Source organism: Sus scrofa, chromosome 4 (assembly GCF_054392235.1).
Source record: "Sus scrofa isolate SSC_HxYL_T2T_F1_AM1 chromosome 4, Sscrofa_HxYL_maternal_Yorkshire_Landrace_v2.0, whole genome shotgun sequence".
NCBI classification, from domain to species: domain Eukaryota; kingdom Metazoa; phylum Chordata; class Mammalia; order Artiodactyla; family Suidae; genus Sus; species Sus scrofa.
The window spans coordinates 45,604,088-45,631,569 of NC_139386.1; the positions used below are offsets into that span (position 1 = coordinate 45,604,088).

A 27,482-nucleotide genomic window follows, 5' to 3' on the forward strand; every position below is an offset into this window, starting at 1 on the left:
TAGACAATGTTGACCAGTAGTCCTCAAAACTGTCAAGATCATCAAAAACAAGAAAAGCCTCAGACATTTTCATAGTTAAAAGAAGCCTACAGGGAGACAAGACAACCAAATGTAATGTATTATACCATATGGGATCCTGGAACAGAAAAAGAACATTAGGTAAAATTTAAGGAAATCTGAAGGTAACATATGGACTTTACTTAACTGCAATATATCAATTGGATTTATTGTGACTAATATACTGTACAACAGGGGAAACTCATGGTTGGTGGGGTATGTGGCAGCTCTATGTACTATCTTTGCAAGTTTATTGAAAATCTAAAATTATTCTAAAGTAAGTTTTTTAAGAATGAAGTTTCTGTGTTTTATTTTTGTTTTTGTTTTTGTTTTTGTTTTTTGTCTTTTTAGGACCACACCCACAGCATGTGGAGGTTTCCAGGCTAAGGGTTGAATCAGAGATGTACCTGCCAGCCTACGCCAGAGCCAAGCAATGCAGGATCCAAGGCGCATCTGTGACCTACACCACAGCTCATGGCAACACTGGATCCTTAACCCACTGAATGAGGCCAGGGATCAAACCCATGAACTCATGAATCCTACTCAGGATCATTAACCATTGAGCCACGAAGGGAACTCCAAGAAAGAAGTTTAGGAAGGGGTTCTTTGAGTACATTCTAAATTAAGAGATCATTAACTTTTTATATATGAACCTCATGGTGACCACAAAACCAAAACATATACACACTCAATAAAAGAAAGGAATCCAACAGTTACACTAAAAATAGTCATCAAATCACAAGGGAAAAGAACGAAAGAAGAAAGGAACAAAAAAAGCCTACAGTCAGAAAACAATTAGCAAAATGGAAATAAGTAGATAACTATCAACAATTACTTTAAAAGTTAACAGACTGAATGCTCCAGTCAAAACTCTACTCCACATAGAGTGGTTGAACAGATAAAAAACAAAAGACTCTATACAGCAGAAATTGGCACAACATTTTAAATCAACCATACTTTAATAAAAAATTTAAAAAACAAAAGATTCATCTCAGAAATAGACACCCACAAGCTGAAAGTGAGGGGGTAAAAATGAAAATGTAAAGTGAGGTGTCCATATTTACAGGACAAAATATACTTTAAAACAAAGACTATAATGAGAGACAAAGATGGACATTACATAATGATCAAGGAATTAATCCAAGAAGAAGATATAACAATTGCAAATATATAAGTACCTAATGAGAAACACCTAAATATATAAAGCAAATATTAACAGACATAAAGGGAGAGATTAACAGAAACACAATAATAGTGGGAGACTTTAACACCCCCCTTTATCTCAATGGACAGATGATTCAAACAGGAAATTAATAAACATTGGCCTTAAATAACATATTAGACTATATGAATTTAGTAGATGCATATAAAACGTTCCATCCAAAAGTAGAAGAATATACACTCTTTTCAAGTGCACATGGAACATTCTCCAAAATAGATCACATGCTAAGCCACAAAATATATCTTGTTAAATTTAAGATTGAAATCATATCAAATATCTTTTCTGGTCACAATGGTATGAGACATCAACAACAAGAAAAACATGCAAAAATACAAACATGTGGAGGCTAAACAATATGCTACTAAAAAATCAATTAGTCAAAAAATAAATCAAAGAGGTGATTATAAAATACATGGACATAAATTTAAAAGGAAAAACATTGGTTCAAAATCTATGGAATACCACAAAAACAGCTTTTATAAGGTTGTTTATAGAAATAAAAGCCTACCTCAGGAAACAAGGAAAATATCCAAAAGAAAAAAGAAAAAATCTTATCTATACCTAAAGGAACTAGAAAAAGAAAAAACCATGCCCAAAATTAGTAGAAAGGAAAAGAATCATAAAATGTCAAAGCAGAAATAAATGAAACAGGATAAACAAAACAAAAACTTTTAGCCAGACTCACCAAGAAAAAAGAGAAATGGCTTAAATAAAAATAGTGAGAAAAGAGGTGAAGTTACAATCAACACTACAGAAATACGAAAGATTGTAAGAGACTACCATGAACCATAGATTACTATGCCCATAAAATGGACAACCTAGAAGAAATGAATAAGTTCTATAAATGTACAATCTACCAACTCTGAATCAGGAAGAAATGGAAAATACCCATTACCAGTATTGAAATGGAATCAGTAATTTAAAAAAAAAAGCAAAAGTCCAGAATCAGAGAGCTTCATAGGTGAATTTTATCAAACATTTAAAGAAGCGTTAACACCTATAATTCCGAAACTATTCCAAAAAATTGTAGAGGAATGTATGCTTCCAAACTCATTCTACAAAGCCAAGCTTACCTTGATACAAAATCTATACAAAGAAGGTTTTTACATCATAAAAAAAATTTACGGGATGATATCACTAGTGAGCAATGATGTAAAAATTCTCAACAAAATAATAGAAAAGCAAATTCAACAATACAGTAAAATAATTATATACCACGATTAAGTGGGATTTGTCCCACAGATGTAAGGATGGTTCAATATCCACAAATAAATCAATGTAATACACCACATTAACAAAGTGAAGAACAAAGATCATACGATCATCTCAGTAGATGCAAAGAAAGCTTTTCACAAAATGCAACATCCATTTATAAAAACACTCAACAAATTGGGTATAGAGGGAACATACTTCAACATAATGAAGACCATGTATACCCTACAGCTAACATCATATTCAATGGTGAAAAGCTGAAAGCACTTACTCTAAGATCAGAAATAACACATGGATTCCCACTCTTGCCACTATTATTCAACATGGTATAGAAAGGCCTAGGAGAGCAGTCAGACAAGAAATAAAAGCAATACAAATTAGAATGGAAGAAGTTGCAAATTACATGACACTACATATAGAAAATCCTAAAGACACCACCAAAAACTGTTAGAACTAATATAGGAATTCAGTAAAGTTACTAGTAGAAAATTAATATATAGAAATCTGCTATTCTTATACACTAAAAATTGAACAATCAACAAGAGAAATTAACAAACAATCCCATTTACAATCACATCAAAAAACAATATAATACCTGGGAGTATATCTAACCAAAGTGGTGAAAGAACTGTTCTCTCAAAGCTATAAGACTAAGATGAAAAAATTGAAGATGGCACATAAAATTGGAGAGACATACTGCATTCATATATTGGAAGAACTAATATCATTAAAATGATCAAACTACCAAAAACAATCTACAAATTCAGTGTAATACTTATCAAAGCACTAATGGCATTTTTCAGAGAGCAGGAACAACTAATTCTAAAAATTTCACAAAAACATGAACGACCCCAATTTTGATAAGGAAAAACAAAGCTGGAGGTATTTTGATCCCTGATTTGAAATTATACCACAAAGCTGTAGAATCAAAACAGTATTATATTGACACAAAAACAACACATATAGATCAATGAAATAGAATAGAGAACCCAGGACCACATACTTACATGGTCAATTAATCTACAACAAAGGAAGGAAGACCATATAATAGGGAAAAGCTTCTTCAATAAATGATGAGAAAAATTGCATAGCTAAATGCAAAAGAATCAATCTGGACAGCTTTCTCACAGCATACACAAAATGGAATTGTGTAAAGATTTTTTTTTTTGTCTTTTTGTCTTTTTGCTATTTCTTTGGGCCACTCCCACGGCATATGGAGGTTCCCAGGCTAGGGGTCCAATCGGAGCTATAGCCATTGGCCTACGCCAGAGCCACAGCAACGCAGGATCCGAGCCGCATCTGCAACCTACACCACAGCTCACGGCAACGCCAGATCATTAACCCACTGAGCAAGGGCAGGGACTGAACCCGCAACCTCATGGTTCCTAGTCGGATTCGTTAACCACTGCGCCACGACGGGAACTCCGGAATTGTGTAAAGATTTAAATGTAAAACTTGAAACCACAAAACTCCTAGAAGAGAACATAGGCAGTATGTTCTCTAACATAAGTGAGCAGCATTTTTTTTAATATGTCACCACAAGCAAGGGAAATACAAAAGCAAAAATGAACAGACGAGACTACATCAAATTAAAGGCTTTCGCATAGTGAAATAAACTATCAACGAAGCAAAAAGACAGCTTATTTAATGGGAAATGATACATCTGATAAGGGTTAATATCCAAAACACATAAAGAACTCATACAACTCAACAGCAATAAACAAACCACCCAATTAAAAAAGTGGGCAGATGATCTGAAACGGTATTTTTCCAAAGATGACAAATATGTCTCCAATACATGAAAAGATGTTCAACATCACATCATTGATCATCAGGAAAATGGAAAGCAAAACTACAATGAGATATCACCCCACACCTATCAGAGTGACTACCACCAAAAAGACAACAAATAACAAGTATTTCCCAGGGTGTGGAGAAAAGAGATCCATGTGAAATGGTTGGAAGTTAATTGGTGCAGCTACCATGGAAAGCATTAGGGATGATACTTAAAAAATTAAAAATAAATTACTACATAGTCCATCAATTTCACCTCTGGGTATTTACCTGAAGAAAACAAAAATGCTAATTCCAAAATATATATTCACATTAATGTACTTTGCAATATTGTTTAAAATAGCCAAGATGGGGGAGGATCAAGATAACAGAAGAGTAAGACGTCACACTCACCTGCTCCCAAACACATCAAAAAAATACATCTACATGTAGAATGATTTGCCCAGAACATCTACTGAACACTGGCAGAAGAACTTAAATCTCCAAAAAGGGCAAGAAACTCTCAACATAACTGGGCAGAACAAAAGAAAAAAGAGAGAGAGAGAGGCAGGGAAAAAAAAGGAATCAGAACAGGACTAACATTCATGAGAGGGAGCTGTGAAAGAGAAAAGGAACCCACACCCTGGGAAGCCACCTAACTGATGGGGAGATTAGTCGAGATGGAGGGACCTCAAAGTTGCTGAGAAAATTGCAGCAACTGGACTGATGAGGGCAAAGTAGAGTAAGAGCCACACAAATCATCTGTACCACCACCCCAGACACCACAGCCATGGGCTGTGCAACTCAGGCATGGGCTGGGCACTGAGACTCAGGCTTCAGAGGTCAGCTTTGGGGAGAGGACTAGGATTGGCCATGTGGAAACATCCTGAGGGAATAAGAAGTGGTGTGCCATAGGCTAGGGAGAAAAATGCCACAGCTGAGGTAACCTGGGAGGAGGTCTGGGCCCACAAGGCACCACTGTTGGGGAGAGCAAAAGGAGGAAGGACAGACTGCCATAGGAATCTCTTTCCCTGCACTGGCTCAGGCTATCTGAGGGTGGGGCACCTCTGGAGCAGACTATGGGTGGTGAAAGCCCACTTTCTCCATCTATGGGAGACCAGGCGCTTCTTGTGTTGGCTACGGGTGGCCAGGCACTTCTTGTGTGGGCTAATGGCAGTGGGAGGCTAGTGCAACATGGTGCCTCTTGCATGGTCCACAGGTGGCAGGGACAAACCACAGCAGTCATCTTAGAAACCAGAGTGAAGCTTGGCCTGCCACTACTAGGGGTCTGGGAAGAGGCTCCACCTGTGGCCCCAGTCACCTCAGAGGTCAGCAAAAATAGGGCACTATAACGGACCACCATCCATTGCTGCTCTCACTCCACTGGTGACACATCCACCCTGCTGCTGCCACCACTGCCAAATGTTCTGGGTAGCATGCACATGTTCGATCACTGTTGTTCACAGGACCCTGCAACTAGGAGCAGCCTGTACAGCACCTCCTGTGTGGGCTCAGTGGGACAGAGTGTTTCTTGTATGGTCTATAGGTGGTGGGGCCAAGCTGCTGCAGTTATCTCTAGCTCCAGAGGTGGGTATGGCCTGCCACCACTGGGAGTCTGTGAACAGGCAATACTTGTGGCCCAAATCATCTCAGAGGGTGTTGCAACTAAACACCACTTGTTGTTGCTCTCAGTCCTCTGGGAACTCACAAACCCAGCTCCTGCACTGCCAAATGTTCTGGGCACCTCCTAAATCTTCCTGAGGCTCATTACCACTTCCCAGAGCCCTGCAACCAGGAGGAGCCTGCACCACCTTCCTGCAGGTCATTGTTACTATCAAGAGACCAGCAAACAGGCACTGACTACTAGCCCTACCCATTGCCTCCTTCTCCCTGGAAACACACTCAGTACTCTGGAGATAAAAGCCTGCTCATGCTGAAGAAAGAGACAGCAAATATCCAAACTCCCATGCCAAAAATAAATAGTAACCACCCACAAAATACAAAAGGGTGCTCTTGCATAGAAGTAACCCTCCAAGACTAGTTTGCTTTCCCTAAACTCACAGAAAAATAAAAACAAAAGCAAGATGAAGATGCTCAGAAACCATTCCCAGTTAAAAGAACAGGAGAATTCACCTGAAGCAGCAAACAATGAAACAGACCTCTGGATTCTGAGAGACACTGAGTTCAAAAGGGAGATGCTGAAGGAATTAAGAGTGAATATGCTGAAGGAATTAAGAGTGAACATGCAGGAATTACGAGCAGATATAAACAGTAATGCAGATTGTGTTACAAAAGAACTAGAAAATATAAGGAGGGACCAAGAAAAATTAGAAAATTCATTTGAAGAGATGCAAACTGAGCTAAAGCACTAAAGAGCACAACTAATAATGCAGAGGAATGAATTAGTGACTTAGAGGATAGAATAATGGAAATCACCTAATCAGAACAGCAGACAGAAATCCAAATGAAAAAAAACATAGAGCATGGGATAATGTATGTGGGTAAATTGATTCATAATAGGGATTCAATAAGGAGAAGAAAAAGAAAATGGTATCAAATATATTTGAAAAAATTGTGGCTGAAAACTTTCCAAATCTAGGAAAGGAAACAGATATCAAGCACACAGAGTCCCAAACATGTTGAACCCAAACAAGTCCACATCAGGATGTAATATAATAAAAACTGCAAAATTTAAAGATAGAGCATTCTAAAGGCAGCAAGAGAAAAACAATGATCTAATTATATATAAGGGTACCCCCATAAATCTCTCAGCTGATTTATTTACAGAAACACTATAGAACAGAAGAAGGTGGCAAGATATATTCAAAGTTCTAAAAAGGGAAAAATTCACAGCCTAGAATAATCTACCCAGCAAGAATATCATTTAAAATAGAAGAATTAAAGAATTTTTCTAACAAACAAATACTAAAATCATATAGCAATACTAAACACATTCTAAAAGAAATGCTGAAAGAGCTTCTCTAAATAAAAAAGTAAGAAGAAATAGGATGGAGGAAATCAAAACTGGAAAGCAATCACTTAAATAAGCCAATATACAGATCTAAAAAGAGGAAAACAATTCCATTGTAAAAGTGTCAAAAAACACAGGGAACAGCAAAAGGACAAACATTAAGATGTTGAAAAAGGACTTCAAAATCATAAAATGTGTGGAAGGGACATAGGAAAATACAGACTTTTTTCTTAGAATATTTTGGAACCTACGTGTCTTACCAGGCTAAATGAAGCAGATATAGCAAGGGGTTAACATACTTAAAAAAAAAAAAAAAAGCGGGGCAACCACAAATCAAAACCAAACATTACATTCACAAAAACTAAAAAGAAAAGGACACAAGCATAAAATAAATGGAAATCATCCAACAAAAAAAAAGAACAAAGGAAAAATACAGAATCAACTGGAAAACAAGGTTTAAAATGGCAATAAATACATATCTATCAATAATCACCTTAAATGTCAATGGACTGAATGCTCCAATCAAAAGATAAAGAGTGGCAGATTGGATAACAAAGCAAAAGCCTATTATATGCTGTCTACAAGAGACTCACATGAGGGCAAAGGACGCATATAGACTGAAAGTGAAAAGGCAATAAAAGATAATTCATGCCAATGGACAAGACAGGAAAGCAGGAGTTGCAATACTCATATCAGACAAAATAGACTTTAAAACAAAGGCCATAAAGAAAGACAAATAAAGACACTATTTAAGGTAACAGGATCCATTCAGAAGAGGATATTACAATTGTCAACACACATGCCCCTTATATAGGAGCATACAGATACATAAAACAAATACTAACAGACATAAAAGGAGAAATTGATGGGAATACAGTAATAGTAGAAGAATTTAACACCCCACACACATCAATGGACAGATCCTCTAGACAGAAAGCCAATAAAGTAACAGAGATCCTAAATGACATAATAGAAAAGTTAGTCCAGGACACTCCAAATTGGAATATACCTTCTTCTAAAGTGCACATGGAATATTTTCAAGGATTGACCACATACTGGGGCACAAAGCTAACATCAACAAATTTAAGAGTGCAGAAATTACTTCAAGTATCTTCTCTGACTACAATGGCACAAAACTAAAAATCAGTCACAGGAAAAGAAATGAGAAAAAACTAACTACATGGAGACTAAACAACATGCTACTAAAAAACCAAGGGGTCAATGAGGAAATCAGAAAGGAAATTAAAAAATACCTTGAGACAAATGATAATGAAGACACAGCCTCTCAAAATCTATGGGATGCCACAAACGCAGTGCTCAGAGGGAAATTCATAGCAATACAGGCCTTCCTCAAAAAAGAAGAAAAATCTCAAATCAAAAAATTAACCCATCACCTAAGTGAATTAGAAAAAAAAAGAACAAACAAAACCTAATGTCAGCAGAAGAAAGGAAATAATAAAGATCAAAGAAGAAATCAATAAAATAGAGATTAAAAAACCATAGAAAAAAATCAATAAAACAAAGAGCTGGTTCTTTGAAAAGGTAAACAAAATTGACAAACCTCTGGCCAGACTCTCCAAGAAGAGGAGAGAAAAAAACCCAAAATAAACTAAATAAGAAATGAAAAAGGAGAAATCACAATGGATACAGCAGAAATACAAAAAAGAATAAGAGAATACTATGAACAAATAAATATACCAACAAATATACCAACAATATATACCAACAAATATATACTAACAAATATACCAACAAATTCAACAATCTAGAAGAGATGGACAACTTTCTAGAGAATTAACAGCCTGCCAAAACTGAACCAAGAAGAAATAGATCAAATGAACAAACCAATCACTAAAAATGAAATTGAATATGTCATAGAAGAACTCTCTACAAATAAAAGTCCAGGACCAGATGGCTTCACAAGCAAATTCTACCAAACATACAAAGAAGGTCTTATACAAAGATCCTCTCAACAAAATTTTAGCCAACCAAATCCAACAATATATAAAAAAGATCATACACCACAACCAAGTGGAATTCATCCTAAGTTCACAAGGATGGCTTGACATACACACACCACATTAACAAAAGAAAAGTCAAAAACCACATGATCATCTCAATAATGCAGAAAAAGCATTTGACAAAGACCAACATCTATTCATGATAAAAAAAAAAAAAACTCTTACCAGGAGTTCCTGTCATGACTCAGGAGTTAACAACCCGACTAGTAACCATGAGGTAGTGGATTCGATCCCCAGCCCCACTCAGTGGGTTAGGGATCTGGTATTGCCATGAGCTGCGGTGTAGATCACAGATGTGGCTCAGAATCTGTGTCGCTGTGGCTGTGACATAGCCTGGCAGCTGTAGCTCCGATTCAGTTGCTAGCCTGGGCACCTCCATATGCCACAGGTGCAGCCCTAAAAAGACAAAAGACAAAAAAAAAAATTCATACCAAAGTTGGTATAGAGGGAAAATACCTTAACTTAATAAAAGGCATTTATGACAAACCCACAGCAAATGTTAATACTCAATGGAGGAAAAGTAAAAGCCTTCCCACTAAAATCTGGAACTAGAATGCCCACTCTCACTACTGTTATTCAACATAGGATTGGAAGTCCTAGCCACAGCAATCAGATAAACAAAAGAAATAAAAGCTATCCAAATGGAAGCAAAGGGGTAAAACTGTCACTGTATGCAGATGACATGATATTATATATGTAAAACCCTTAGGACTCAACCCAAAAAACTACCTGAACTGGTCAACAAATTCAGCAAAGTAGCTGGATAGAAGACTAACATTCAGAAATCAGTCGCATTTCTGTATACTAACAATGAAATATTAGAAAAGGAATTCAAAAATACAAAACCTTTTAAAATTGCTCACAAAAAATTAAATACCTGGGAATAAACCTGACCAAGGAGGTGAAAGACTTATATGTCAAGAACTATAAAACATTAATCAAGGAAATTAAAGAGGATTCAAAGAAATAGAAAGATATTCCATGCTCCTAGGTTAGAAAAACTAATATCATAAAAATGGCCATACTACCCAAAGCAATCTACAGATTCAAAGCAATCCCTATCAAATTACCAATGACATTTTTCACAGAACTACAACAAACAATCTGATTATTTATATGGATCCATCAAAGACCCAGAAGTGCCAAAATAATCCTGAGGAACAAAAACCAAGCAGGAGGCATAACTCTCCCACACTTCAAGCAATATTACAAAGCTACAGTAATCAAGACAGTGTGGTACCAGTACCAAAACAGACAAATAGACAAATGGAACAGAACAGAGAACCCAGAAATAAACTCAGTCACCTAGTCAATTAATCTTTGACAAAGGAGGGAAGAGCATATAATATGGGAAAAACGAGACAGTCTTTTCAGCAAGTTGTGCTGGAAAAACTGTACAGCCACATGTAAATCAGTGAAACTAGAACACACCCTCACACCATCCACCAAAATAAACTCAAAATGGCTTAAAAATTTAAGCATAAGACAAGACACCATCAAACTCCTGGAAGAGAAGATAGGCAAAACATTCTATTACATCAACCTTACAAATGTTTTCTCAGGTCAGTCCCCCAAAGCATCAGAAATAAGAGCAAAAATAAACCTATGGGACGTAATCAAACTGACAAGCTTTTGCACAGCAAAGGAAACCATAAAAAAAAAAAACTTACAGAATGGGAGAAAATAATTTCAAATGATTCAACCGACAAGGGCTTAATCTCTAAAATACACAAACAACTTATACAACTCAACAGCAAAAAAAAAACAACAATCCAATTTCAAAATGGGCAAAAGACCTGAATAGACATTTTTCAAAGAAGACATATGGATGGTGTACAAGCACACAAAAAAACGCTCAACATCACTGATTGTTACAATAACGCAAATCAAAACTACTGTGAGGTAACACCTCACACCAGTCAGAATGGCCATCATCAGTAAGTCCACAAATAACAATTGCTGGAGAGGGTGTGGAGAAAACGGAGCTCTCCTGCACTGTTGGTGGGAATGTAAACTGGTACAGCCACTATGGAAAACAGTATGGAGATATGTCAGAAAACTAAATATAGAACTTCCATATGACCCAGCAATCCCACTCTTGGGCATATATCTGGACAAAACTTTCCTTGAAAGAGACGCATGCACCGGTTTGTTCATCACAGCACTCTTCACAATAGTTAAGACATGGAAACAACACAAATGTCCATTCACAGATGAATGGATTAAGAAGATGTGGTATATATACACAATGGAATACTACTCAGCCATAAAAAAGAATGACATAATGCCATTTGCAGCAACATGGATGGAACCAGAGACTCTCATACTGAGTGAAGTAAGTCAGGAAGAGAAAGACAAATACCACATGATGTCACTTATATCTGGAATCTAATCAACCTTTCCACAGCAAAGAAACCCAAGGACTTGGAGAATAGACTTTTGGTTGCCAAGGGAGAGGGGGAGGGAGTGGGATGGACTGGGAGTCTGAGTTTAATAAATGCAGACTATTGCCTTTGGAATATATAAGCAATGAGATCCTGCTGTATAGCACTGGGAACTATATCTAGTCACTTACAATGGAGCATGATGGAGTATAATGTGAGAAAAAGAATGTATATATGTTTGTGTGACTGGGTCACTTTGCTGTACAGGAGAAAACTGACAGAACAGTGTAAACCAACTATAATGGAAAAAATAAAAATCATTTTAAAAAAAGAAAATAAAATAGCCAAGATATGAAAGTAACTTGAGTATCCATCAACAGATGAATGAATAAAGAAGAAGATGATGATGATGATGATGATGATGATGATGATAGATAGATAGATAGATAGATAGATAGATAGATAGATAGATAGATAGATAATAGATGGACATACATATATGCATACATACATACATACAATGGAATATTACTAAGCCATAAAAGAATTATGTCTGCCATTTGTGACAACATAGATGGATCTAGCGGGTATAACTCTACGTGAAATAAGTCAGAGAAAGACACATATTGCAAGGTCTCACTTATATGTGGAATCTCCAAAACAAAACAAACAAAATTAAAACAGACTTATAAATACAGAGAACATATGTATAGTTGCTAGAATTAAGGTGGGGTAAGAGATAGGGGCAAAATAGTTTAAGGTGATTAAGAGGTACTAACCTCCAGTTATACATTAAATAAGTCACAGGGATACTATGTAAGAAACCTTGTTAATAATACTGCAATAACTTTGCATGGGGACAGATGGACTAGACTAATGGTGTTATCGTTTCATAATGGATACATATGTCAAATCATATATACAAAGATTTGATGTTTTATGTCAACTATGCTTTGATTTTAAAAAAGAATAAGATACACCATTACCAAATAGGATTTATCTGAGGAATATAAGGTTGGTTTGATATTAAGGAATCCATTAAAATATTAGAGCATATAAGAGATTTAAGAAATTCTAGATCTAATTTCTATTAAAACCCGCAAATATAAGACAATAAATAATTTCTTAATAAAAAATATAGACATTATTTTTAAGGCCAGCACTTTTTTTCATATTTTTACTTTGTTTTGTTCATGTTTACCTGAAGCAAGAGTAAAATCAGATTGAAGTGGTGTAAAACACTTGGATTCTCTTTGACCCTACCTTTAATTGGTTTAGTGACCCAAAACAATTCAGTAAGTTGAATTGGAAGTTTTAGCTAATGACTATTAGATCTTTTCACCCTCTAAAATAGTATAGGCTTATGAAGAGTATCTGGGGGGATAAAATGGCTAGCAGAAAAATCTGGGGTGAGTTCTTTCCACCAATGAGTACTCCTGACTTCCCTCATGTCTGAATTTGCCCCATTCCACCATGACCACTTCTTCAGTAACTTCCGATTCTTATTTCTCTACTGCAAGGCCAGCATCTTAACTGGGATGCTAATGGCACTTTGAGCAAGCTTAAGAAAAACACAAGAATGCCCACTGTTTCCACGATTATTTAACATAATAATAACAGTATCACCTAAGGCAATTGGACAAGGGAAATTACAAATTATATGAAATTGTAAAAACATAAAAACATCTCTATAAAAAACTAGAAAATCAATGAACAATAAAATAAATTTAAAGAATGAACTCAATAAGGTATTAAGATATATAACATACAAAAATAATTAGCTTTCAGAGACATAAACGATAACTAGCTAGATCACGAAATGATAAAGAAAGCCCCATTTATAGTAGCAACAAAGATAATTAAACACCTAGGAGTAATCCTGACAAAAATGTGTAAAGACTATAAGAGGAAACACTACTGAAAGAGAATTAGAGTTGAACAAAAGGAAAGACACCCCTGTTATTGGATAAGACAACTCAACATCATAAATATACTAACATTATTCCAATAAAAATATCAACAAACTTTTTTAATGGAGCTAGACAAGTTGATGCTAAAGTTTATAAGGAAAAACTAACATAGGAATAGCTAGGAGCACACTAAGAAATTAGAACTACAAAGGTGGATTAGTGCTATAAGATGTTAAACCATACTATGTCTCCATATCTAACACAGGGTAGTACTGCCACAAGAATTAGAGGTGCAAACCACTAGAATAGAAAGTCCTGAGCTAAGTCCAAATAAAAGGTGACATCTTAAAACACAGAAGCAAAGATAAGCTTCATAATAAATGCTGCTGGCACAACTGGACAGCAACTTAGAAAAAAGAAATGGCTAGATCCATATCTCACACCATACACAAGAATAAACTCCACACTTAGCATGTAACTAAATGTAAAAGAAAATTAGATATAAACATACATATCATGGAAAATAATTTAATAAATTAATGTAAAAAAATGGTGAATTCCTCCACAAACTCAATGTAGGAAAAAGACTTCTCATGCTGATTCAAAACATTTGTAGCATATATCACAGATAAAGAATTAATATACATAATATACAAAGATCTTTCAGATTTGAGAGATAAAAGACCAAAACTTTGATAGAAAAATGGAAAAGATATGTGAACAAACAATTCACAAAACTGATATAAATTGTCTTAAACAAATGAAAATTGTCAAATGTCTTATAATTTAAGAAACACAAATTACCTTCGAATATGATTTCTCACCTACCTTACTGGCTATAATTAAAAAGCCTGTGAGTTCCCGTGTGGCTCAGTGGTAATGAATCCGACTAGTATCCATAAGGACGTGGGTTCCATCCCTGGCCCTGCTCAGTGTGTTAAAGGATCCGGCCTTTCTGTGAGCTGTGGTGGCTCAGATCTGGCATTGCTGGGGTTACAGCATACACCAGCGGCTATAGCTCTGATTCAACCCCTAACCTGGGAACTTACATATGCCCAACTGTAGCCCTGAAAAAGGAAAAAAAAAAGTCTGATAAAACATTCTGTTGGTGAGGCTAAGGGTCCTCTCATACACATCTGTGGAAATGCCAACTGCCACAACACCTCTGGAAGGGAATTTGACTAATATCTAACAAAAGAACACACAACTGATTTTTGGATCCAGAAATTCCATTCTAGGAATTAACTTTGAACTGACACCGTGAATAATATGAAAATTCATATGCACATACACACTAGCATTGTTTACAATTGAAAAATATTAGAATCAATAAAAATTCCCAAATATATGGAGTTCCCGTCGTGGCACAGTGGTTAACGAATCCAACTGGGAACCATGAGGTTGCGGGTTCGGTCCCTGCCCTTGCTCAGTGGGTTAAGGATCTGGCGTTGCCCTGAGCTGGGGTGTAGGTCGCAGACGCGGCTCGGATCCCACATTGCTATGGCTCTGGCATAGGCCGGTGGCTACAGCTCCGATTAGACCCCTAGCCTGGGAACCTCCATATGCCACGAGAGTGGCCCTAGAAAAAGCAAAAAGACAAAAAAAAATCCCAAATATAGATGTGTTAAATCACTTATGATATAGCCACATAATTAAGCATTATGAAGCAATATAAAAGCATAAAGGACCTTTCTATGAGCTAACATGGAATGTTGTAAAATAGGTATATTGTTAAATAAAGCAAAATATAAATGAATACTACCTTTCATAAAAACAAAAAGTGACAAACAAGAAAATATGCAGTATTTTCTCATTTTTCAATAAGAAATACTGTAAGTATAAACCAGGAATGAATGAGATGGGTTACCCCAATAAAGTGGGTGAGACATGGGTAGAAACAATGAGGATATGAGTGGAGAAGGGTGGGAAGAGTGACAATATGGGTGCGCTTTTTTTTAAGTGCCCCCTTCATAAAATAATCATTAAAATCAACAAATGTCAGGCTCAATTATTTTTTTAATCACAAAATTATTACCTGGCATAATATTCGCTATTCCTTGGGTTTTAGTTTCCTGAAATAGGCATATTTTGTTTTACTGCACTTTGCAAATACTGTTTTTGTTTTGTTTTGCTTTGTTTTTCACAAATTGAAGGTTTGTGGCAAGCCTTTAATTACAAGAGCATTTTGCTCACTTGTCTCTGTGTCAAATTTTGATAATTCTCTCAATATTTCAAATTATTTCATTATTATTATATATGCTATGGTGACCTATGATCAGGGATCTTTGATGTTACTGTTACAAGTCACTGAAAGCCCAGATGATGGTTAGTATTATTTAATTAAGGTGTCTACATTGTTTTCCTAGACATAATACTATAGAATACTTAATGGATTACAATATGCTGTAAACATAACATATATGCACTTAGAAACCAAAACTTTATGACTTGTTTTATTGCAATATTCACTTGAGAAGCTGGACCCAAAAGATCTAACAGACCATAGGGTTTTGGTTGACAGTGGACAGATGAGTTTGGAGGTCAAATAAAGTCCAGCCATCTGTTTAAAAATTGGCTAAAACATAGGTCACATGTCCAGGATCAGAACTAATGACAAAGGAAAGCAGATGTTTGATGAAGTTATGAGGCAAAATATATAACTCTCTGGATCAGATCTTACATGTCATAAAAGACCGTGAAAACCAAATTATTTTTATTATCTTTGATAATATCTTGTTTTAATCTTGTGATTCTAGGGAGTTTCATTCTGGGAAATGAGATACTTATTTTTACATTATTCGAATTCTGGCTTTTACTTTTATAGTTTATTATCATTTAAATTCTTAATCCAAATATTCCTGATAATAACAAATACCTGGTAATTAAATTGATGGACAATGATTAAAATAAGGATAAGCAAAAGTTGCTAGATCTTATTGCTAGTTATATATGCTCTTACACTTTTAAAAAATACTAATATACACCTAAAACTTTGCTCCATGCTGAATTGAATAAGAGAAGCTTCAAACCTAGGAAAAATCATAAATTTGAAGAGAAATATGAATGGAAAATATTGGGGACCAGGAAAAGTGTGTTAAAAAGCTATGCTAACCCAAAGATTTTTCTTTTAATGGAACAGAACTAAGGAATATCTGTACCAAATCTATGGCAACATATCCAAGTCTGAATCACCAGTTCATCTGGCTGATTACTTCTGAGATGGACACAGATGATAGACTCACGAGAAAACCTCACACAGGCTAAGCTAGGAGGAAAAGGCCACTAACCCTGCTTCTGCAATTCTCAGGATAGCTGACATTATTCATGTTAAAAATATATAGCAAAGGTTATAAGGTATCCAGGCAACAGGTTTGTACTTCATGAAAGCACAGATTCAGCCATAGAAAACACCTATTGGCCTTCTAGTCTGATATTCTCCTAGGTAAAGCTGCCACTCAGATGATGTGTTTTCTGAGGAAATGTGAACACTGGAGTTCTTATTCATCTTACACCCTTAATTTTCCATCCTTTTTACATAGCTAGAAGGCAATAAAACTCTAAGAATTTTAAAGTTTCCTGCCCTCTAGGTTATATCTTTTCTTCCTACCATCCAATTACAAGCAGTCATCAACTATTTTTCTCCCTTCTTGGCATTTACCATCGTTGACAATGTAAATACTATTATACTGTAAAAGAGCCTCGACCAACACAGAAAACAACCACCAAGGATGTTAATGTATTCCTAAGTCAGTTTCAAATGAGAGAGTAAGCCAAAATGGTTATCAAATAGGCATCCCATATCAAATAGTTAGTACTTGTCTACATTTATTTTATTTTCACTTCTGAGTTATCTAATTTTTACAACTGATTAGAAACAGCAAATTACATAGTCTGATATTTTGAAGAAACAGACAGACTAAAGCAAATCTGGCAACACCACACATGCCTGATGCTGAAAGGGGCAAAGACTGATATAGATCTGAATAGTAAGCCTTCACACCAGCCAAGGATATGGCACAAACTAAATACCATTTGCTACTGATGTAGAAAATAAAATCTTAAAATTGGGAAGGATTCTAGAAATGTAGTCTTGTGTCCTTCCCATTGTAGGAATCCTATAGTTATGATCTTATTTCTGTGTGACTACAAGAACTACCTCATTGCCCTACAAGGAAGCCCACTGCCTTTTCTGAAACACTTTTTAGAAAGCTTGTTCTTGAAAAGTCAAGAACTACTTCCCTCTATTTCTATTTATTTATTCTAGTTCATTTATTTAATCATCACTTATAAAGTAACTATTCTATATAGTAGACAGTATTTTCAAAAAGATAAAACACATCTGCTCTTTTTCCATCTGGAGAGACAAACCCATACAAGAATAAAAATAAAGCACCAGAGGGAGTAGGCAAGATGGGGGAGTAGGGAGACCCTAAGCTCACCTCCTCTCATGGGTACACCAAAATCACAACTAATTACGGAACAACTATTGATGAGAAAGACTGGAAGACTATCAGAAAAAATCTTCTACAACAAAAGCTATAACGAAGGAACCACAATGAGATGGGAAGGAGGGGAAGAGACACAGTACAGTTAAGACTCATAACCCCCACTGAGCAGCCCACAGATGAAGAGGACAAGTAAAACTGGAGATATCCTCCCCAAGGAGTGAAGGGTCTGAGCCTCCTATCAGGTTCCCCAGCCTGGGTGTCCTGCACCAGAAAGAAGAGCACCCTGAATGGGTGGCTTTGAAGGATAGGGGAGCCTACTTTCAGGAGAGTCAGCAGACTGTGGAAATAGAGTCTCCACTCTTAAAGGACACACACAAAATCCCACATGCTCTGGAACCTATGGCAGAAGCAGTAGTCCGAATGAAGTCTGACCCTGGAGAGCCTCCTGGAGAGGCAGGAAGTAATAGGAGCTGACCCTGGGGAGCTTGCCTGTAGCAATTTTAGGGAACTTTGGTACAAGGACACTGGTGCTGACAAAGGCCATTTTGGAATCCTCCCTCTAGCTTATTAGCACTGGGACTCAGTTCAACCCAGAAGCTTACAGGCACCAGTACTGGGATGTCTCAAGCAAATAGTAAGGCATGGATACAGTACCAACCACCAGGAGCTCTGCTGTGTTAAGATCCCCCATGGTCACCTTGGGACCAGGCCCTATCCACCAAAGGGCTCACACTCCAGTGAACCCATACAAGCCTGAGATCCCTCAGGGCCCCACAGTCAGAGATAGGAACACAGCCCCACCCACCAACTCTGGAACTATCAGGATCCTGAAGCCAGAGATGCTGGGACCCAGCTCTACCTACCACTGGGCTGGTACTAGCCTTAGGACAGCCTCACTCCCCAGTGGGAAGGCACCAGCCCCAGGACCAACACAACCCTGGCACCAATGATAAGTGGGCCAGTGCATCAATGTAGATACCAGGAATCCTGCCACCAGAGACCCTGGGACACAGCTCCACCTACCAGTGGGCCCACACTAACCTCAGGAGTTGGCCTCACCCACCAGTGAGTAGACACTAGCCCAAGGACCACTATGACCCTTATCAGGACCCAGTCCACCCACCATAAGACCAACACTAGCATTGAAACACCATGAGCCCTCAGCTTTGGAACACCCTGGACTCCTAGCCAGCTGTGTCAGGAACAAGCCCTGCCTAGTAGTAAGAAAACTCCATCTACAGGACCCCCAAGGCTCTGCAGCTAGAGACCCTAGGACCTGATTTCACCCACCAGAAGGCTAACACCAGTCCTGGGAACCCCCAAGCCTAGCCCCTCATGCCAACAAACCAACACCAGCACTGAGATTCCCTGGACTCCTCAGCCAGAAGCCCTGGTCCCAGTCCGACTCACCAACAGACACCAACTTTGGGAAACTCTAGACACTGACCCCATTCATCAGCAGGAAACACTACATATGGGATTACTGAGCACACAACCACCCACCCTAGAACACACCTCCATACGCCAGTAGGCCAGCACTAGCCCTGGGACCACCCAGGACTCTGCAAACTGATATATCATGACCAGGCCCTGCCCACATGTAGCAGGCAATTTTCTCATAAAGCAAAGCCTAGCAACCAACTGGACTAGGGGCCAGCCTAGTAGACCACTTACAGTAGTCAACCCCCCAAAATAGAACGACATATACAGCCCCAATAGGGGGAAACCTAGAGTGTGTTGCTGGAATGGATAGGACATTTCCTATGAAAGGCAACTTCTCCAAAGTCAGGAAATACAGCCAACCTATCAAATAATAGAAATAAAAACAACAAATTAGGAAAATAGAACAGAGGAATATATTCCAAATGAAGGAAAAAGTGGGGGGGGGAAGCAGGAGAAAAACAATGTGGAGATAGTCAATCTACCCAATAAAGGTTCAAGGTAATTATCATAAAGGTGCTCAGAAAATGCAGGAGAAGACTGGATGAGCAGAGCAAGAAGGCAGAAGTTTTCTTAACAAAGATTTAGAAAACATAAAGAACTAGACAGAGATGAAGAATACTGTAACTTAAATATAAAATACATTAGAAGAAATCAACAGTAATTAGAGGGATGGATTAGCAAATTGGATGACAGAATAGTGGAATTCATGGAAGATGAACTGAAAAAAGAAAATAGTAAAAAGAAATGAGGGCAGTTTGAGAGACCTCTGAGACAACATCAAGCATATTAACATTTGCATTTTAAGGTTCTCAAAAGTGAAAGAAAGGGGCAGATAACATATCTGAAGAAATAAAAGGCTGAAATTTTCCTTAATTTGGGAAAGAAAACAGATATCCAGGTCCAGGAAACAGAGTTCCAAGCAACAATGGCAAAAATTAAAGAGAAAGAGATAAATTATTATAGACTTACTATAGTGATCATTTTGAAATGTATAGAAATTTTAAATCACTATATTATGTAATTTTAAAATAAGTAAGTATAACATGATAAATATAATTAACATTGCTATATGTTATATAAGGAAGTTGTTAAGAGAGTAAATCCTAAGAGTTCTCAACACAAGAAAAATACTTTTTTTCTATTTAATTTTATATCTATATGAGATAATGGATATAAATTAAACTTACTGTAATAACAATTTCATGATGTTTGTATGTCAAATCATACTGTATACCTTAAACTTACATAGTGCAGTGTGACATTTATATCTCAATAAAACTGGAATAAAAATTCAATTGATAAAAAAGTTTAATATAATAAAGCACCAATTTTCTTTCCTTTACCACATCCCCCTTTCTTTATTCCCAAGATTCAGATACTTACCTGAATCACACCTCCCAAGAAGGAAACAGCTGCAGCAATACCAATTCTTTGCATCTCAAAGTCAGATAAGCCCAGCACACTTGTGTTACTCTGTGTGGTAAGATTCCGGCTGCTCATAGGGACAAGCCGTTCTACTGCATTAGCAGATATTAAGGATGTCAAAGCAAAGGTGCCTAAAAGGGATGATGGAATCTTCTATTAATAACAGATTCAATAAACATTCTTGGGTTCCACCATGAAAGTTGAATCCATGATGTAAAACCAAAACAGATCTATTAGAAGCACGGTCCCTTGCACCCCATTCCTCCACTCTTCACTCTACGCCATGGAATAAACAGAAATTCACCTATACATACAATATTTCTTCCACATACAGCCACACCATCCACTTGCTGTTCCCTCCCATATATTTTCCACCTCTCTGCAGATCTACATAGAGAATGTCTCAGGACAGGTATTAAGATAATGGTCTGGACTTGAATCCAGTTCCTCCATTTATCACTATCACAAATTAAAGCACATTACTCTGGATCTAAATTGCCTCATCCAAAGTGAGGGTAATAATGTCTACATTTTAGAGTTTGAAGAGGATATAAATGAGATGATGGCTATGAAGACCTCAATAGGTTCAGTGGATATGTGTGACTCATTGCTGAATCTGGGGCTCTTTGCCTGAAACACTTGTTCCTCTAAACTACCTGTGAAACACTCTTGTCTTTCCGGTCTGGTTCAAATGCCATATTCAACAGAGATCCATCTCCGATCCTCCAGGCCAGGTTTAATATTTCTACTCCCTGTGTTCTCATAGCAGAGTACCTTTATCATAGTATAACAATACTATGCTGTGTCCCATAAAATGAATAAACATATCATTTCTGTCTACTGTACCTGGATAAGATTCAAAGGTGTTTCCTGGCTTCACACAAATGCAGGACCATTTTCAGTGTGTTCCCCTTTTCTTGCAAAGAGTTCTGAGGCCTCTCATCTTGGCACAGTATGTCTGAGGATGCAGCCACACTGGCAGGGAAATGCCAGTTCCCACAGGGAGAGTTCAGCAATTTTGGATTAAAGGGACAAACTGCAGTATTGTGAAACATTCCCCCAACTCATTACTTAAAGACATTACTTTGCCCCAGGTCATAAGTGACATGATCTGTCAAACATATAGAGATATTTGTCATCTCTATTTGTGAAAAAGGGGCTGCAGCAAGATGTAAACATCTCAACAAATGGTATGTGGCCTCAGAGGTCAAGAGAGACAAGTCAAATAGGAACAGGTATCAGTGGGAACCCAACACAGACAATCCTTTGGTTTTACAGAATAAGTGAAGCAGTGTGTGCTGTGATTCAGAACAGTGTGGTGTTTGTAGCCTCCAATAAATCTCACCTTCAATCCCAGCACTGCCATCTCAATCCTATCAACAGATAATATGCCTCACCCATTTGGCTTAAATGAAATAATGTAATATAATCATATTTCACAGTATATGTCATGTAGTTACCACCTGAAAAAGATAACTCTTAATACAATTAAAATCCAAATGCTCTGTTATGGTCTGTTAGTCCATGTTCACTGTTCTATTGAATTGATGGTACATAAATACATAGAAGAAATTGAATATAGGTCGCTTAGGGAGCTAAGTCATTCTCAATAAATCATCAATAAATATCAATCATCACTGTTCTCATCCTAAGGTACTAAATTAAGAACACATCAAGGAATAAATATATCTAATAATTAAAAATAAGATTCTGTCACGCAGGATGGCAATATCAAATAAAGAACATTTGCCATGGAATCTGCTCTTGATAAGACTTTTTTCAAGATATGTTACAATAGAGTTTTTCAGTCTGATATTCCTGAGAGTAATAAAGAAGTGTGTCTTCTGGTCTTTAAACCTCCTAGTGCATAGAGCAAAACGATTTCTACAAAAGCCACTGAACAAATGACTACAGAGACTATCTAGAGTTAATTTTTTAGTTTAGGCCTACCTTTCCTGGGATTTGGAGAAAAATAAGAAGGGATTGAATAGTTTCTTGAGAAAGGCCATCTAAAAGGTTTTGTTGAAAATGCTGGAGAGGGTGTAGAGAAGAAGGAACCCTCCTGCACTGTTGGTGGGAATGTAAACTGGTGCAGCCAGTTACTGTGGAAAACAGTATGGAGGTTCCCCATAAAACTAAAAATGGAATTACCATATGATTCAGCAATCCCACCCCTGGGCGTATATCTGGACAAAACTAAAACAAAACTTCAGAAAGATATGTGCTCCCCTATGTTCACAGCAGCACTATTCACAATGGCCAAGAAATGGAAACAACCTAAATGTCCACTGACAGATGAATAGATAAAAAATATGTGATATATATATATATATATACAATGGAACACTATTTGGCCATAAAAAAGAATTAAATAATGCCATTCACAGCAACATGGATTCAACTAGAGATTATCATACCAAATGAGGTAAGTCAGAAAGAGAAAAACAAATACCATATGATGTCACTTACATGTGGAATCTAAAATATGGCACAAATGAACAAATATACCAAAGAGCAAAAGCAACACACTCACAGACATAGAAAACAGACTTTTGGTTGCCAAAGGGTCCTACTGTATAACAGGAGGAACTATATTCAATATCCTGAGATAAACCATAATGAAAAAGAATGTAAATGTGGGTATAACTGAGTCATTTTGCTGCAGAGCAAAAATTAACACGTTGTAAATCAACTATACTTCAACTATATTTCAATAAAAATAAATTTAAAGATTTTTTTAAAGATTTTGTTGAAATGGGAGTTCCTATCGTGGTGCAGTGGTTAACGAATCTGACTAGAAACCACGACGTTGCAGGTTCAATCCCTGGCCTTGCTCAGTGGGTTAAGGATCCAGCGTTGCCATGAGCTGTGGTGGAGGTTGCAGACGCCGCTCAGATCCTGCGTTGCTGTGGCTCTGGTGTAGACTGGTGGCTACAGCTCCAATTAGACCCCTAGCCTGGGAACCTCCATATGCCGCGAGAGTGGCCCTAGAAAAGGCAAAAAGAAAAAAAAAAAAAAAGATTTTGTTGAAATAAGAGTGATCCTCACCTGTGTATGAGTCATATCCCAAGAACTTCTCCAGGGAGAGACCAAGCCAGCAATGGATATGTGGAAATCCACTATGCCAACAGTAATGGGAGTATTACATCTTTTGAAAGGATGATGCTTTTCTGTTTCTTAAGAACAGTCAAGGATTTTGAGGCTGCTTGTGGCCATGTGAGGCTATTGTGAATGATATTTTTATCTTCTCTATCTTGCTTTCATCTTTACCTCCTCCCTACTACTTCTCTGATCTCTCCCTCACATTCTCAACTTTTACTCTGGTTAGTCTTTAAGCCTACTAGTGGCACCCTTAAACACCACTAAATCCATCTAAGTAACTTAACAACACTGTGGATGGCAGGGTCTAATAGAAAGTAATTTGGGGCCTCAGAAATGGACAGACCCAAGTTTAAATTCCTGATCAAGTTATGTAACCTCTCTCAGCTTCTTTATTTGTAAGATGATGCTAAAATATCTATTACAAAATTTAGGTAGAGATTAAATGAGATTTCTTATTAAAAAAATCTGTCAGGTCCAATCATATTTGGTACATAACTGTTTGCTTATTTTTGTTTCTTTTGAAGAGTATCTTCTATGGTCTCCCTAAGCTTTTCTTTAAATTGCTGAACAGACTTTTTTGTCTAATTTATAAGATAATTATATCCTACAAATTATGACATATGGATTATCTTCAACACTTTTGTTCCCATGGGATTCATACTCAAATTTCTGCTCTTTTCCTTTTTATTCCAAGACATGTTCTTTGCAAGTAATCAGTGATTGCAAGTTCTTGGAAATACTCAATGCTTTATTCCTTCTTAAAATATATATGTATTTTAAATTAAAACAAGAAAATTCCTATTAAGAAAAACAACACATTTAGTGTCTTTATATTCTGGCTTTTGAAATATTTACTTTTAAAGACGTATCAAGCATGATTTATTATTGCATTCTGACTACCTGAGTTGGAAGTAAATCCCAGGTAAAATGATTTTGTCTTTTTTCTTTATAAAGGCAACATCAATCTCTTAATAATAAAATTGAATTAGGAATTCTCACACATGTATATACACACTAAAATAAAGTAAAACTATTTAAAAGATAAATATATTCTCCATACTAAATGTTTGTAGGAACTTTAGATGAGATTCAGTTTGTTTCTATATTTAAGATCATAATAAGATCAAAAATAATTATTTTGTATATTTCTCTTTATATATATCTTATGCAAATAATAATGTTATAATATTAATATTTGTTAAATATAGTCTTATATTAATGGTTTATATGTATATATTTGTGTGTGTATACATAAATAATACCATGAGGTAATAGGATGATTTCTTCTTTACTGATTCTAAAGAATTCTAAATCTATTAGGGTAAAAAAAGAAATGAGAAGTTCCAACTAAAGCTCTATCCTTTGGAGACAGATATTTTCAGAAATAAAATGCTTACGTATTTATTGTGTTATACAGTGACTATAGTAAAGTCTGTAAATTACACATATTTGAAATGTATGTTATTTACCTAGTAGATTACAAGATTCCTATAGCTGATAATAATATTTTTAAACACAGAGTTTTATATAAATGGTAATTTCAAAACCATGCCACCAGTAAAATGATTCCTATAATGATTCCTTTGGAAATAAAGTGGTTTATGTAAATGTACACTTAGGTATATGAGTTAAGTATTTTTAACTTTTTTAAATAATTATGGTTTATTGCAAAAAAAATTTTTTAGCTTTTTCTTTTATTCTTTGTATAACAGAGGAAATGCTTTGAGGTCAGCTCTAAAATAATCTGATTTTTCTTGCTAATGACAAATTTAAAATTTTTGAAAAAAGAAAACAAAATTGTTAAGAAATTAGAAAGCAGGAAAATTTGAATATAATAGCATTCAAGAAGTTCCGATCCACTATTGTGCTTTTCTTCTTTTGCATCAACACAAAAGGAAATTGCATTCTTGAGCAGGTGGTTGTAAAGAAGAAAACCTTGGGCTTCAGATTTTGCCACAGCCACTTGTAATCCATACACCTACAACTTAATCTGTGCTTTAATGGAAACTTCTCTGAAATTCAGGGGGGCATTTTTTAACTTAAATACGCAAATAATAATCTCTATTTAAAATAACTGTATTGAGATAAAATATAGAAAGCTCTTAATAAAGCATCTCATGTATAATACACCTAAGGTTCTCAAATTGAAGCATATATATATTCACATATACATACATATAGATAGATAAATAGATAGATTTTTAAAAACCTGAAGATTGTGTGAAAATGCTGATTCTAATTGAATAGATCTGAAGTGGGAACCAGGATTTTGCATTTCTAGTTTGTGGACAACACTTTCGGTAGCAGTGTTATAAGCGTCCGATAACTGTTGAACTTATCCTCCATGACAAAGTTCATTGACATAAGAAGCCAAATTTACATAAGTAAAACATTTTGTGGTTTAATTTCTGCATGAGAAAATGCATGTGCCAATGTGGTAGGCAGAATTATGGCCTTCCAAATGTGTTCATAGCCTATAAATACATTATGCTACATGGCAAAGAGTGAAAAACATTGCAGATGAAATTAAGGTTGCCAATAACCTTTCAAACAAGCAAATTATCCTAGATTGTCCAGATGTGCCTGATGTAGTCACAGGGTCCTTTAAATATGATAGATGGAAGCAAAAGAGCAGAATCAGAAAGAAATTTGAAGATGCTACCCTGTTGGCTTTGAAGATGAAGGAAGGTCCTTGAGCCAAGAATTCAGGAAACCTCTAGCAACTGGAGCAGTTAAGAAAATGAATTGTTCCCTAAAACCTCCAGAAAGCAATGCAGCCCTACTGACACCTCAGTTTTAGCCCCAAGAGCCTCATTTCAGATTTTTGACCTCTAAAACTGTAGGATAATAAATTTTTCTTGTAGGAATAACATTTCCTTCAATAACACAAACTAACCACTGAAAAAATAGACACAAAATTGTATTATTTACAGATTGAGATCTTACATACACAAAATGGATAGAAATACCTCTATGGATATTTCCTCAAGTCTTTTTTATTACTATTACCTAATGTTTTGTAACGATAACAGCTTTTATTAATTCTTAGGTAGCAAGTACTAAATTAGACATCAATTATCTCATCTAATGTTCACTATAGTCATATTTTTTTGATATTTTACCATCAAGAAGCAGCAAATAGCCCTCTGAAATGTTGTCCAAGGTCATTCAGATAACAAGGAACAAATGAGTCATACACCCTGTTCTAACTCCCAAACCTTGTTTTTAGCCAGGCTGCTCTATTATCAGATTACTGTGGCAGTTCACATTTCATTTGGTAATGCAAAGATAGGCACATAAGAGATATACTAATTATAGGACATTATAGAATCTAGCTTGGAATAAACCTAAAAGATTATTTAACCCAAATATTAATTACATGGTAAATAATTTTCAATATTTGAATAACTAAATTTCACAGTCTTTTCCTCAAAGTGCTTACCTTTATTTCATTATAAATTCAGAACATTTATCTTTCTTTTAGTCTTTTTACAAATTAAAAATGCATATAATC

General features: G+C 36.1%; 1 protein-coding gene across 10 annotated transcripts in view; it reads right to left on the minus strand.

Annotated features, from left to right (window-relative positions):
* SLC26A7 (solute carrier family 26 member 7) overlaps nucleotides 1-27,482 on the minus strand; it is a 179,862-nt gene that overhangs the window by 104,254 nt on the left and 48,126 nt on the right. For all 10 annotated transcript variants that reach the window (XM_085021081.1, XM_085021078.1, XM_085021076.1 and 7 more), the window contains exon 4: nucleotides 20,825-20,997. Coding sequence is in view for 7 of the 10 variants with exons in the window: in XM_085021078.1 (XP_084877204.1) it covers nucleotides 20,825-20,997 (173 nt within the window). In the remaining 3 variants the exon portion in view is untranslated. The remainder of the gene's footprint in view (nucleotides 1-20,824; nucleotides 20,998-27,482) is intronic.